This window comes from Vipera berus (assembly GCF_964194415.1).
Source record: "Vipera berus genome assembly, chromosome: Z".
Taxonomy (NCBI): domain Eukaryota; kingdom Metazoa; phylum Chordata; class Lepidosauria; order Squamata; family Viperidae; genus Vipera; species Vipera berus.
The window spans coordinates 74,662,028-74,678,126 of NC_138205.1; the positions used below are offsets into that span (position 1 = coordinate 74,662,028).

A 16,099-nucleotide genomic window follows, 5' to 3' on the forward strand; every position below is an offset into this window, starting at 1 on the left:
TTAAATCCCTCAAGGAGCAAGTATGCTCTATCTGTATTATAATGTTTGCCCACATTTCCTGCTCTGGGGACTTGCTGAACTCATTGTTGATTTAAAAACAAAGTAGTTATATAACAGTGTTTGTAGCAGACTAATTTATGACATTTACTTAGGCAGCTGAAGAACCCATTTAGTTTGTCGTGTCCCTGCCTAGTAATGCAGAAATTCATAGCAAGATTTGCTCAGATTTTTAAAACTGCCTGTGCCAACCTGGCATTTTTTAGATATGTTAAGGGCATACAGTAGCAGATAGAAGCATCTAGCCAACTTTGGCCCATCTCAAGAAACTATACTGAGTTGTACGTGGTTAGTACTTGTATGGGAAACTTCTTAGAAATTCCAGCATTAACAAATTGGGAAGTCTAAAAAACATCCTAGAAGAATGGCATTGGAAACTCCTAATTTTTTTTTAAAATAGAAAATAACATGGACAAGCATCAAAGGCATCAAAGAGTCAATCTCAACTCGAGGGGGTCTTTATCATTTGGAACTGCACTTGTCTTTGTCTGATTAATGCAATGTTTCTCAACATTTGCAACTTTAAGATGTCCAGACTTCTGGCTGGGGAATTCTGGGAGATGAAGTCCAAATATTTTAAGGTTGCTAAGGTTGAAAAAGACTGCATTAGTTCATGCGTCCTGGGAATTGTGACAGCTGAAACTCAATTCATTGGTGAAGGTTTGCAACATTCTTTTAAAGAAAAAAATTATTTCAAGTTTGCAGGTCATTGCTTAAGTGCTGAAATGAAAATTATCTGATAATAGATAATATGTGGTAATATCCACAACTGTTTCTAAAGCTTCTGAATGGAGACTGGCAGAAAGAGGTGCTCTTGGGAACATTAAGCCAATGGCTTGATGCACTGAAGGCTAAAACATTAAATGACAGATAGCAATAACAATAGCAACAGCACTTCATAATGCTTTCCAGCCCCCTCTAAGCAGTTTACAGAGTCAGCACATTGCCCCCAATAACCTGGGACCCTCATTCTACCGACCTCAGAAGGATGGAAGTTCAACCTTGAGCCGCACAGAATCTAATTTCTAGAGTGAGCACTGAATTAGGCTGCAGAACTGCATTCTATCCATATTTTGTGATTTCTGTTAATAGCCAAATATGACCGCATGGTCTTTGTATATGTGTATGTGAAAGAAAAGAAAGAGAAGATGCATGTGGAAAGATATTTAGTGGTATCAATTTTAGGCCAGTATTTTCAGCAGCACTGAAACTCAATGTCCCTATGATAAATATTCATAATTATTATGATCATTCTTTCTTCTAATACTTCCTCTCTCCTGCATAAACACAAGACTCTCCAGGACTGGTAATTCTACACAACCCCCTGCTTTTCAAATTATGACATAGTTTCTCTGTATTAGTATCACTTCTGTTTGAAATACACTTTGTTCTCTTCTAGGATTAGCATAATAAGAGTTAATTTCGTACAAGGTTACTGAATAAACTGTGCTAACCATTAAAAATTTAGATTTCCTTGCTAATTCTCTATCCTATTTCACTCTCAGATGACAATTTATGGAGAATTTCTAACAAAGCTGTTGGTTTAACAAAGTATTTCTATAGCTAATAAAGACATTTCAAAGGGAGTAAAGGAGATAATTTATATAGATGAGAATATTTGTGGCTCATGGTTGAACTATGCATTGTTGATGTTATCTAGTTTGATAATGAAATGTTTGCAAGAGAACGATCAAGCTCAAAGAGCATCAAGGACTCTGCAGAATTAATATAATTATTGTTAGGTGTGATTTTTTATTGCCATTGGCAATACTATGAATTTATATTTATAAATTAGCATATGCACAACACAAAGCCTTGCTTAGTAATAGTAATAAAGTTGGAAAGGATCTTGGCTGTCATCTAGTCCAACTCCCTGCTCAGGCTGGAAACCCTATACCAGTGATGGCGAACCTTTTAGAGACCGAGTGCCCAAACTGCAACCCAAAACCCACTTATGTATCATCGGGTGCCGGGTGGGCGTGGCCCATTGGGTGGGCATGGCAAATTGGGTGGGCATGGCTGCAGTAGTAACGGCAGACTGGGTGGGACTAAAAAGTTCAATCAACCAATTCCAACTTTGCAAGATCTTTCTTTTTCCCTGCGAGAAGTTGAAATTGATTGATTGAACTTTTTTTTTTGCACACGGTGGCAGAGGCCTAAAGCAAAAAGATTTTATAAAACCCAGCTGAAGGCCTAGGACTGGGGCGATGGCACACGTGCCCAACGAGAGGGCTCTGCGTGCCACCTGTGGCACGCGTGCCATAGGTTCGCCACCACGGCCCTATACCATTTCAGACAAATGGCTGTCCAGTCTTTTCTTAAAAATTTCCAGTGTTGAAGCATTTACAGCCTCCAGAGGCAGGTTGTTCCACTGATTAATTGTTCTGACTGTCAGGAAATTTCTCCTTAATTTTAGGTTCCTTCTCTCTTTGGTTAGTTTCCATCCATTGGTTCTTGTCCTGCCTTCAGCTGCTTTGGAGAATAGCTTGACTCCCTCTTCTTTGTGGCAGCCCTTGAGATATTGGAACACTGCTATCATGTCACCCCTCATCCTTCTCTTCATTAAACTAGACATACCCAATTCCAGCAACTGTTCCTTTTATGTTTTAGCCCCCAGTCCCCTGATCATCTTTTTTGCTCTTCTCTGTACTCTTTCTAGAGTCTCAATATCTTTTTTACATCGTGGTGACCAAAACTGGATGCAGTATTCCAAGTGTGGCCTTACCAGGGCATTGTAAAGTGGTATTAACACTTCACGTGATCTTGATTCTATCTCTCTGTTAATGCACCCTAGCTTCATTGAGATACGATGCAACCAGTATAAAATGGTACATTGTAATTTTGATTACATGTTTTTCAGTATTTACGATTCAATTTCTGATTTATTCACATAATCAGTAAATGGACTGAAAATCAATATGAATTGAAAAAAGTAACAATTCACTTCACTGTGGGACAAGCAGTTATACTAATATTTTCTACCACAAATGCTTGAAGTATGCAGTGAGTACAGATTAGCAGAAACGGGAGTAATTATTTTAGTTTTCTTGCTTACATATCTCCTTGTAAGTCTTATAACTCCATTACAAATACTGTATGCATTAACTGTGGGAAGCAGTAATAGAATCTAGCTATTGTCATTGCTACTACTGATATAATTATTAGAAGCAGAATCCATGAATCAGGTCTGAAATATTATATGCTATTAGTATATTCAATTCATATGCTTAAATATCTAGGTCAATAATATTATTTGTATGCAGAATACTTTATAGAATAAAAGAATATAAGAATAAAGTTCTCTGCCTTCAGGAGCTTAACTATAGTGTAAAATAGGAAGCATCTCTAATATATTATTTCTATAAAGTATACAGTTATGTAAGTAAGCACAAGGGTAACATAATTTCCCCTTAAATCTGCAAGGGAACTATTGTTTTAAGACAACAACTCTAAAGTCTTTAATATGATTCTTGAAAAATGTACAGATGTATTAATTCAACTTTTAAAGAAAAATTTTCTTGGTTTTCTTTATCTTGATTGGTGGCAACTGTGAAGTAAGTAACTTTCTTCAATAGGATTTTATGGTTTTAGAAGAACTGTATCATGGTTGTCCATGGGATAGGATTAAAACCTGTTGTGGGTGTTGTTGATCAACAAGGCGCCAACTATTCTGGGGCCATATTTTTTTTTGCTCAAACATTCATATACAGTAAAAATAACAATCACTTTAAAAGATGCATTGCTAGAAAAATATGTATTTTGGAAAGTGGTATACTCACATCTCTGAATATTTTTGGGAATACTATCATATAAACAAATATGGACTTTTTGGTTTTTTTAAATTCAAGAAAATTGGAATGGTGTGGAATACTACCATTTAGACTTGCTGTCATTTTAACAGAATGGACAGAATTCAGAGCATCAAATTGCTGTGATAGCTTGAAAACATTTAATGTGGCAAAATCAGTTTTCTAGATAACCTGCTATTGAAATATATATCATCTTTTGATTTCACCCCTTCAGCAAGTTGTATTTGTAAATATCTGCCTTTGAACATGAATAATTCATGAAGCAAATGGGAAAAATTATTGGGATTTCTCTGTGCCCGTGAAAGATAGATGGTAGAACAGGTCTAGTAATAATAGAGAAGGACCAGGAAGCGGAAGTGAGGGATGTAATTATAAACCATCATCTATTTTATATTAAACTGTTTCTTTTAATTATGTATCTGCCTGTGAGATACTTTATATCTTTGTCAGCAGAAATAATAAATTAATCAACATAAATACAATTGTTACCAGCCAAATGTCAATAGCTGGTGCTATATAATTTCCACAACAGTAACTTATCTCAGAGCTGAAAAGCTTCTGTTTTAATGATCATTAGAGCTCAATGAATAAAAAATTGCAGTGATTTCTACTAAGAACTATACTTGTTTTAGATATATGTCTAGATTTTCAAGGAACAAATAGTGCTAATAACAACAAAAAGAAATCTCAACTTGGTAATGAAATCAGTTTTGAATTTAGCACAGTGATGATGCTGATGTGATGCTGATACAATTTAAAGTTAGTTCTGGTTTCCTTTGGGAAACAAACAATGGAAAAAAAAACCACCCAAAGGGGGTTTTTTTAATTACCAGAAAGATTTTCCATATCAACAACAGAATTACACGGAGGGTTTGGATCTGTCACAGTTTTATAATGTTTAGTAGTACTTTCATAATTATACATGCACACATATACATACATAATACTTGCATATTTTGACCTTCTGTATGGGAAAGATGCTACAAATAGAACACAGGGTGAAGCTAAAAGCTTGCAACACATATATTATGGAAGAAGTCACACAAAAATGACAAATGCACTCTTTCCAGTGGTGGGATTCAAATATGTGAACAACTGGTTCTCTGTGTGGATGCTGCTTCCGGAAGTCCATACTGGGCCTGGGCAACAAAAAATTAGTTACCAGTTCTGCTGAACTGGTGCGAACTGTCTGAATCTCACCACTGGCTCTTTCACTGGCTAGTTTTCTATTTGCTGTAATGCTGGCAGTAGGCCAAGAAAACAAGAGGCTTAAGAAAATAATTCTCGCCAATCAAAAGCACATTTGGTGAACTGTCTAGCAGCCAGACATTAAATGTACTATTTAGTTATGTACTCTACATTATCTGAGGATAGAATTTGGAGATATTGATATTTCTTTAATGTGACTTGATGAATCATTGGCCATTAATTCCAAAGGATGTAATTCTGTATAAGCTTGGGAAAAAATAAGCCCTATAAATTACATATGATGATTCTTCCAATTCTGAACTACATGATTCTTTGCCACTTACCATGCTGGTTGGAGCTGCTGGCATTGTAACTCAGCAACACATTCAGGGATACACGTTGTCTATCCTTGGCCTTGGTCTAATGGGGTGTATATCTCAGTAGAGGTGCTGAGCATTGTGTTTTTAGTTAAACAGGATTTTAAGAGCTGTGTTGGTACAATGGTTAGAATGCAATATTGCAGGTTAACTCTGCCCATGGCCAGGAGTTTGATCCTGACCAGCTAAAGATTGACTTAACTTTCTATCCTTCTGAGCTTGGTAAAATGAGGGTGCAGATTGTTGTGGGCAATATGCTGATATTTGTAAACTGCTCAGAGATTTCTGTATAGCACTATGGAGTGGTATATAAGTCTAAGTATTATTGCTATTAATAATGTAGGTCTATAAGAAGCAAACTGTCTAAAATGTCATATGATATGCAATGTTTGGAGAATAAGCACAGATTGTGCAAAATTTATTTTCAGGAACTGTAGTATTAATTCCTAAAAAAAGCTGACCTGAATTTCAAATTCATACTAAATTTCCACCTGCCAGTTTTTCTTCAGAACTAATGCTTAAAGATGAAATGAGATATATGAAAAACATGAAATACTGTAACTATAGGACCATATATCAAATCAAAGTGATTGAAACATCATGACCTCCTATGTTTTACACCATGCTAAAATACAATCTAAATAAGAGAAAGAAATATTGGTTGATTATTGTTTTATTTTTATTCCTTACTAAAAATAGACTAAAAAGACAAAAGATTAAAATAAACTAAAAAAAACCCCACAGGTTTAATGGAAAGAGAGAGTGGTGGCTTCTCCATTACTATGCTAGCCATTTCCAGCCAACAGCTTCTTCTTCAGGGCCCCATGCCAATCAGCATAGCCAAGTTATTTCCTGAAGACCAGAAGGGTGGGGGTGGACCTCAGTTCCTTGGCTGATAGGGTCCACAGTAGACCTCTTCAAGCAGGAGTCATGAGTCTAGGAAAACTCCCAAGTTGCGCACCAGGCCTGTCTGGGGTAGCCTCACCCCATCCAGAACTGAAGATGAGCAATGATTTTAAATTTCCTGATCCCATGGTTCTGTGTATCCACATTTACCAGGGTCATACTGTATCTAACAAAATGAAAGTCAATTGTGAGAAAAGTAAGGTTCTACATTTAACTAAGAAAAACCAACTGCACAGATATAGAATAATGGTACCTGGCCCAATAGTAGCAATTGTGGGAGGGATTACTTGATGATTACTTAAATATGAGCCAGCAGTGTGCTGCAGCTGCCAAAAAAGCCAACACAGTCCTAGGTTGCATTAACAGAGGAATAGAATCAAGATCACCTGAAGTATTAGAAGCGCTTTATAAAATATAAGGCCACACTTAGAATATTGCATCCAGTTTTGGTCACCACAATAAAAAAGATGTTGAGATTCTAGGAGTGCAAAGAATAATAATAAAGATTATGAGGGAGGTTGAAGGTTGGTAAGACATATGAAGAAGTGTTGCAGGAATTGGGTATATCTAGTGTTCTGATATCTCAGGGGTTGCCACAAAGAAGAGGGAATCAATCTATTCTCCAAATTACCTGAAGGCAGAACAGGAAGCAATACTAATCAAAGAGAGAAGCAACTTAGCACTAAGGAGAAATTTTCTGACAGTCAGAACAATTAATCAGTGGAATGATTTGCCATCAGAAGTTGTAGGTGCTCCAATACTGGAACTTTTAAGAAAAGTGAACCATAAGCCATAAGTCCTGCTTGAGCAGGGGTTTGACTAGAAAACCTCCAAGGTCCCTTCCAAATCTGTTATTCCGTCATGGCTCATGTATATATATTAAAAAGGAGTAGAGACTACCAAGCTCTACTGTACTCCACAAAGGAAAGCTATGGACTGGACCTCTCATTCCCTGTCAACTCCTTTGGAATTGACTGCAGAGAAAGAAACCAACAGCACCATACTGCACCACCCAGTCCCAAACCCTGTAGCTGGTTCAAAAGGATACCCTGGTCGGTGGTATGAAAAACTGCCAAGAAGTTGAGGAGGGTGAGGATGGATGCTCTACTTGCCGGTGATCTTCCATCATTGCAACCAATGCCATTTCTGTACCATTTGTTGTTGTTAGTTGCAAAGTCGTGTCCAATCCATCATGACCCCATGGACAATGTTTCTCCAGGCCTTCCTGTCCTCTAACATTTTCTGGAGTCCATTTAAGCTCATGCCTATTGCTTCAGTGACTCCATCCAGCCACCTCATTCTCTGTCATCCCTTCTTCTCTTGCCCTCAATCTTTCCCAGCATTAGGCTCTTCTCCAGTGAGTCCTTTCTTCTCATTAGGTGGACAAAGTATTTGAGTTTCAACTTCAGGATCTGGCCTTCTAAAGAGCAATCAGGGTTGATCTCCTCTAGGACTGACCTTGGGACTTGCAGGAATCTTCTCCAGCACCATAGTTCAAAAGCCTCAATTCTTTGGCACTCAGCCTTTCTTATGGTCCAACTTTCACAGCCATACATTGCAACTGGGAAAACCATGGCCTTGACTATACGTACTTTTGTTGGCAGGGTGATGTCTCTGCTATTTAGTATGCTGTCTAGATTTGCCATAGCTTTCTTCCCCAGGAGCAAGTGTCTTTTAATTTCTTGGCTGCAGTCCCCATCTGCGATGATCTTGGAGCCCAGGCAAATAAAATCTGTCACTACCTCCATTTCTTCCCCAACTATTTGCCAGGAATTGAGGGGGCCAGATGCCATGATCTTGGTTATCTTAATGTTGAGTTTCAAGCCTGCTTTTGCAGTCTCCTTCTTCACCTGCATCAAGAGGCTCTTTAGTTCCTCTTCACTTTCTGCCATTAGAGTAGTATCATCTGCATCTTAGGTTATTGATATTTGTCCCAGCAATCTTAATTCAAACTTTTGCTTCACGTAGCCCTGCCTTTCTCATGATGTGCTCTGCAAAAAAGTTAAATAGGCAGGGCGACATTATACAGCCTTGCCGGACTCCTTCCCCAATTTTGAACCAATCAGTGGTTCCATGTCCAGTTCTCACTGTTGCTTCTTGACCCGCATATAGGTTTCTCAATAGACAAATAAGATGGCCTGGTACTCTCATCTCTTTAAGAACTTGCCACAATTTGTTGTGATCCACACAATCAAATGCTTTAGCATAGTCAATGAAGCAGAAATAGATGTTTTTCTGGAACTCCCTAGCTTTCTCCATGATCCAGCATATGTTGGCAATTTGATCTCTAGTTCCTCTGCCTCTTCAAAATCCTGCCTGTACTTCTGGTAGTTCTCAATCCACATACTGCTGGAGTCTAGCTTGTAGGATTTTAAGCATAACTTTACTAGCATGTGAAATGAGTGCAATGGTGCAATAGTTTAAACATTCTTTGGCATTGACTTTCTTTGGAATTGGAATGTAAACTGATCTTTTCCAATCCTGTGGCCACTGTTGAGTTTTCCAAATTTGCTGGGAAATTGAGTGTAGCACTTTTACTGCATCGTCTTTTAAGATTTTGAATAGCTCAGCTGGAATACTGTCACCTCCATTAGCTTTGTTGTTGCTCAGTTTTCCTAAGACCCATTTCACTTCACATTCTAGGATGTCTGGCTCGAGGTCAGTGACCACCCCATCATGGTTATCTGGGACGTTAAGCTCATTCTTGTATAGTTCTTCTGTGTAGTTTTGCCACCTCTTCTTAATCTTTTCTGCCTCTGTTAGGTCCCTGCCATTTTGATCTTTTATCATGCCAATTTTTTGCATGAAACATTCCCTTCATCTCTCCAATTTTCTTGAAGAGATCTCTGGTCCTCCCTATTCTATTGTTTTCTTCTATTTCTTTGCACTGTTCATTTAAGAAGGCATTCTTATCTCTTCTAGCTATTCTCTGGAATTCTGCATTCAATTGGGCGTATCTTTCTCTTTCTCACTTGCCTTCGCTGCTTCGCTACGACAAGGCAGTAATTCATGAAGGAGTTATGTATCATAACTGGCCTGAAACCTGCCTAAAAGGAGTCTAAGATAATCAGTTTCATAATTCATTTACTTCATCTTGTATGTGCTTCCTCTTTGTACTGCCATTTTTTTTTCCAATAAGAAGATTGCATTGAAATTTCACAAAAATGTTTTATCCATGGGAAAGGAACTTTTCTGAGTTTCCTTTTAGTGCCTTTCAAAGGAAGAATTTCTTGCAACTTCTTATAATAGTTTTGAGTGTACTATTATAGGAAATTATAGTGTATGATACATCTGCTGTTATACACTAAAACCTTTTCATCCCTTGATGGTTTCTTTTGCTGCCCAAGCTTGTGATGCCTCACTTTAGAATTTAATTAAGGTGAAGGAAACCAGGGAGGCTGCAGGCCACTGAAGAGAAGACCATACAAAGAAAGGCAAATACACTCACTGAAACCCCAAGGACTCCTTGTATCTAAAGTGCAAGAACATCCTACTTCACACATAAGAATTGCATAGGAAACCAGGAAAAAATAACTTTCTTTATAGGGCTAAGGAACAAGAAGGATAGAAATTATGGCAGAGAAAAACAGGATTCCAAATAGAAAATTATGGTACGTCTTCCCATCTCCAAAGCAAAATCATGACTCAAGTAGGGTCATACCATTGTGTCTTCCATATCATTCTCAGTTTAACATCCCCCCCTCACAAGTAGTTTAAAGGTTCTCCTAGATAAACTTAATTTTTGCTAATGTAAAAACACTGAGAGTATGCAGTATAGTGCTAGAAAGTAGAAAATCACCCAAGGCTCCAGAAAGCAGCGTTCATTTCTTTCCCCAAGAGAGACTAAATTGGCTTCAGATAATGTTCTGTTCATGATGCTAACATTTGAGAACAAAAGCTTATGAATTGCTTGCATATGATTAATTTTTTAAAAAAGGAAAAATGAAGCTCTTGGTCATCTGCTAAGTAAATCTGGTGTTTGTTTTGCATCTAAGCACAACATTTTCTTGTGATGGAAGCAGTGTTACTGGTTATCTTACTAAACTGTTATGGAGAAAGCTGATATGATTTTCTTCTAGTGATTAAATTAAAGAACAGAATCTAAAATGACTCAGAAAAGGAGATTAAAACATCTCAACAAAAAGGATATAATAGTTTTCTCTATTCATTAAAAAGGTAAAGGTAAAGGTTCCCCCGCACATGCGTGCTAGTCGTTTCCAACTCTAGGGGCCGGTGCTCATCTCCATTTCAAAGCCGAAGAGCCAGCGCTCGTCCAAGGACATCTCCGTGGTCATGTGGCCGGCATGACTAGACGGCAAAGGGGCACGGAATGCTGTTACCTTCCCGCCGTAGTGGTCCCTATTTTTCTACTTGCATTTTTATGTGCTTTCGAACTGCTAGGTTGGCAGAAGCTGGGACGAGTAACAGGCGCTCACTCTGTTATGCGGCACTCAGGATTCGACCCGCCAAACTGCCGACCTTCTGATCGACAAGCTCAGCGTCCTAGCCCACTGAGCCACCGCGTCCCTATTCATTACATCAACATAAATAAAAAGTCTAGGTTACAATCTCTTTGGAAATTAGCCTCACTGAATTCAGAGTATTTACAGTACTTCCCAGTTAAGTCTGTATAAAATTAAGCTGGATTATTGTGTCTTTCACTAGCTGATGATGGGGATAGCTTATTTTTTTTCTTACAGAAGGAGTAGAAAATCTATGATTCTTCAGATTACTTCCAGATTCTGATGACTGATTAAGTGTCACCAAGTTGTTAATTTTTAGTGACTACATAGGTAGAATTTCTCCATGACAATCTGCCTCTAACTTTGTCTTTCCTTCTACTTTCTCAAGGATTAGAGAATTCTCCAGAGAATTGGGTCTTCATATAATGTGTCTGAAGTAGGATAATTTGAGCTTGGTCATTTGTGCTATGAGTCAGAACTCTAGACTGATTTGTTCAATAATTAATGTATTTCTTTTCTTGGTGTCTATGGTATTCTCAGAGTCTTTTCAAAGACCAAAATCCAAAAGCATCAATACTAAATGCACTTATGACTGTTATGCTGTCACATAACCAAACTTCAGGTCTTTGGCAACCATTCTGCATTTATAATACTTGCAGTGTCCTGTGATCATGTGGTCATCATTTGCAATCTTCCCAAATGACTTCCAACAAGCAAAGTCCATGGGAAAATTCATAGGGAAGATCACAAATCATGACCATGTAATGCCTCACAGTGATTAGTTTAACAACCATGGCAAAAAAGATCATTAGAATTGGGTGCAGTCATGTAATGCCTCACTTAATGACTGTATTGCTTAACAACAAATTCTCTGGTCCCAATTGTGATTGAGAGTCGAGGAGAATAACAAACAAAGAAGCACTGGGAAAGGAGGAACAGACTTAAATACAACCTCCATTTATTTGGGAATACACCCCAATGAATTCAGTAGAGGATAAGTAAAAGTTGAATAAAAGTGCCTGGGATTCTGTTTTAAACATGCTACTTATTATCCTGTCTATTGGGATAAAAGGGATATTTATCATATTTCTCAAGTACAGCATATAGAGTTTACTAAGAAAATATTTTCTCTTTTAGTTGCAAATGAAACCGGAGACAAGAATGCTCATCCCCTGTCGCGATTTGCTAGTAAGTAGCTTAGCCTGTTAATTTATTTCCTGTATGTTAGTAATAAATATATATTTTAAACGAGAAAGAAAGCCACAATTTCCCCCCTTTCTCTAACATGATGATGATGACAACAATGATGATGGTGATGATTCCTGCTATCTGTCCACTAACACAGGGGTCCTCAACTCCCCGTCCATGGACCAATACCGGGCCGTGGTATACCAGTAATTGAGCTGCACAAAGAAGCAAAGCCCCATCTGTGGGAGGCAGGCAGCACACAAAACCATGCACCCTCTGGTCTGCGGAATAACATCTGTCCCCAAAAGGTTGGGGGCCTCTGCACTAACACCCATGGAAGAAGTCAACTGCCCAGATTTACAGCACATATAATTTGAAAAATAACTTGAAGAAAAGTCCCCTGACCGAAGGCATTTTTTACCAAGGTTTTGGGTGGTAGGGATCCCCTCTGGCTCCTCAAAGAAAAACATCCTGTCCTTCCTCTAAGCCTTCTTCTCTAGGAGTCCTGTCATTGAGTATGGAATTCCATGAAGTGATTTGTGGACAGTTGTTCCACACAGTTCAGGTCCCAGAGAAAGGGGCTTGGAAGAATGTTGGTTGACAAAGAGTGGAGGTTTTAGAGTATTTCCTATTACTTCCTATTTGCTCTTCCAGAAGACATTTGGCGACACAGTAAAACATACTTTCTCTTCTTTGAAAGACTGCCTAATTCACATTCAACAAGAAGGGAAAGCTGGACATTTAAATGACTCCTATATAGTAAGAGAATGAGAAGTGCCAGGTCATCTGATTCTAACTTTCCCGATATGAAGGCATTTGCTGTATTTCACTGTAGTTTGCAAAAAAAACACTTCTAAATTTCCACCAGTAAGTATGCATCTGCAAATGCAGGTTTCACTGGGTTTTTTTTTGAAACAGTTTTTAAACCAAAGGCCAAAGTAAAGTTACTAGACTTTGCTTTAAATAATGAATTTTATTCTTCTGGCAATGAGTAAATGATCTTGTGTGTTCAATAGTACAAACTCAGTAGATAGATGCAAATAGATGCAATATTCCTACAAAGTCACATGGTGGCAGTGTTACTTAATTTTAAACACTACTGGCCTGACATATTGTATACACAAGTCAGTTAAACAGATTTACTCACCCCCCCTTTCTCCATGTGTACATTCCGTAGCCCCTCAAGACATAAGCAGATTTATTTTTTAAATTTGGGAATACTACATAGTGAGGTTATCAAGTGGCTAGAAATTTTGAGATTATGTGAAAAATGCATATTTTAATGCTATAATTGAATATTTTTTCCAAAACTATTTTCTGAATCTGGAATCTTCAAAATGATGTTGGAGCTTACCAGTGCACCCTTAGAAGTATCCCTCAGCAAGCACCAAGTTCTCTGCCTGATCTGACTTTATTGACATTATTACTTTATAGTAATATGTTATTAAGATGTGCTCTATGTTAACATAAATGGCTTCTTTGATTCCTCTTTCAAACCAGAATGTGGACTTACGCAAATTTTGGACAGAGAGGGCTGCTAGTTTGAAAGAAGGGGTCAGAGAGGCCATCTACATTAAGACTGAACAGCCCTCTCTTGACAGAGGGGGAGGGATAGAATGATTATGGCAAAAAGAAAGCAAAGATAGAAATAACAGTAATAAGTGCGAAAAATGGAGCACTACTTGTATACCAATAGCATTGACAAAATTATTGTCTGTCAATCAAGAGAAAAGGGGGGACATGATAGCAGTATTCCAGTATTTGAGAGAGGCAATCTATTTTCCAAAGCACCAGAAGGCAAGACAAGAAACAGTGGTTAGAAACTAATCAAGGAGAGAAGCAGCCTGGAATTAAGGAGAAACTTCCTAACAGCAAAGACAATTAACCAGTGGAACAGCTTGCCTTCACATGTTGTGGGTGCTTCATCATTGGAGGTTTTTAAAAAGAGACTGGACACTTATCTGAAATGGTATAGGATCTCCTGCTTGAGCAGGGGGATGGACTAGAAGACTTCCAAGGTCCCTTCCAGCTCTATTCTGATTAATTGACAATTACAAAAGGTAGCTTTACTTGGAACAACCTTTGACAATATCTTTAACACCATCAAACAACATCTGAACACCTCACATCCTTGGAAAGGACACAATAGGTAGATAAAACTGCCAAATCCAGTCTAAACATAATAGGAATTTTAAAAAAGGAAGCTGGTATGATGCAAAGCTAGAACAAGTCACAAACATCTTTCTTCCTATATATTTTTATGCATGCCAATGTCCCCATAAGCTCTGTTACAATGTACTTGTCCAAGAAAAAAGATGCTTGATAGCAGGGAGTATCCTGTGATAACACTCTGGAAGCAAAAAGCTAAACAGGATGGCAGTAAACATCCAGATAAACTAATTCTTTATAGGCTGTTATGTTCTCTCTGGCAAACCCACAGCAGCAATTTTCTTTGAGTATCCACAAAATGATCTCAAAAATGGCCCAGAGAGATACACAAAAATGGGATCTTCAGTCTTAGGGGAATTATCTGGCAAGAATATGCAACATTTAGTGCACAGTTTTAAAAAATACGTTTCCTGGACTATAACACAATAATAATGTCTTCAGGTACAACTCATTTCCTGGTAAGTATAACTATACAGTTTTCTTAACACTTAGAGAAATAGTGTGTAATCGTTTCCTTCTGGGATTTTTGTGTTCTTAATCCCTAATTTAGCATATTTACACATCACATGCAATGAACATGAAGAGAAAATGCCAGATTATAATTTTTAATTTTCATTCTCTGATATAAAACTTCACTCAGTGACTCATCTCCCTATCCATCCTCATTTCAAAAACTACCGGTAGTTGGCCTGTTTTGAATTTCTGAGGTATTAAGGCAGGAAACCACTGTTCACTGTATCCTATTCTGTATGAGGGCTATATACACATATAGTTTACAACTTCAGATGAAGATTGGTTAATTCCAGCTTGGTAATGTTCTCAATTCTGGTACTTTTCTAGTTGAGTGTCATCTGCTTACATGGAAATGGCTTTGAAAATAATTTTTTGGTAACTTCCTTTAGCTGAATATTTTTAGAAGTCTTAATTCTGGTATTTTTCTATAGGTTGCATAAACCAAAATTTATAAAGGAAAAAAAAACACCTTCTACCTCTATAGTCTGCTTTGAATAATAACCTTCTAAGCTGGGTGCCTCTCTCCAACCACATTTCCCAATTCATAAAGATTTGGTGTACCGGTTCAAGAAAGAGCCTTGGTGGAGCAGTGGGCTAATGCCTCCTTAAGTAACACCAGCTGCCTGCAATTAGTGCAGGTTCGCATCCCACCAGGCTCAAGGTTGACTCAGCCTTCCATCCTTCCGAGGTAGGTAAAATGAGGACCCAGATTGTTGGGGGCAATTAAGCTGACTTTGTAATAATGCCGCTTGGGGTGTGCGTGAAAGCCCTAATAAGCAGGCATATACATAGAATGAAGGCTACTGCTAAGCTTGTAAGCCGCCCTGAGTCTTCGGAGAAGGGCGGGATATAAATGGAATTTTAAAAAAAAAGATGGGCTTCAGTAAGGGCTCTTATCGAAATCCAATTCTGAAAAGAAAAAAACAATTATGAGAAAAGACAGGTTGTTACGTGTAATACAAATTAATTTCCATACATCCAATTTCTCTGAAAATATTGCATGTCTTCATCCTAAAGTTGATATTTTTTCTCCTCTCCACCAAATTTGTCACATGAGTTGTTTAAATTACACATAGGACCAAAATAGAACAGTTTGTATGTACCCTGTCTGGGATGAAGACAGGTGAATCTGGATGGTAGTGAAAAATCTCAGCTGTCATGTATGCATTTCATGCCCATTGTAAGACCTCTCTCAGTGTTTCCTGAAGCAAAAATGACTAAATGGTAATTGTAGCAGTGGAAAGTCATTTCTCTGATTAAGAAAGTGGAGCGATCTCAGACATTGGACATGTTAATCCTGGAAAGTGGGCAGCTACATTTCACACATTTAAAGCTCATTTGGAATGTCTAAATTGTAGTTTTCTTGAAAGAAGCATTTGCTAGAGAATCTGTCAAAGGGGACTGTCATTTAGAAAATATACTTTGTCAT

At 37.9% G+C, this 16,099-nt stretch overlaps 1 protein-coding gene across 1 annotated transcript in view; it reads left to right on the forward strand.

Moving 5' to 3' along the window:
- PDE1C (phosphodiesterase 1C) overlaps positions 1–16,099 on the forward strand; it is a gene marked incomplete at its 5' end in the record, with an annotated part of 265,881 nt that overhangs the window by 21,756 nt on the left and 228,026 nt on the right. The window contains one exon of the mRNA XM_081344420.1: positions 11,938–11,988. Coding sequence (XP_081200546.1) covers positions 11,938–11,988 — 51 coding nt within the window. The remainder of the gene's footprint in view (positions 1–11,937; positions 11,989–16,099) is intronic.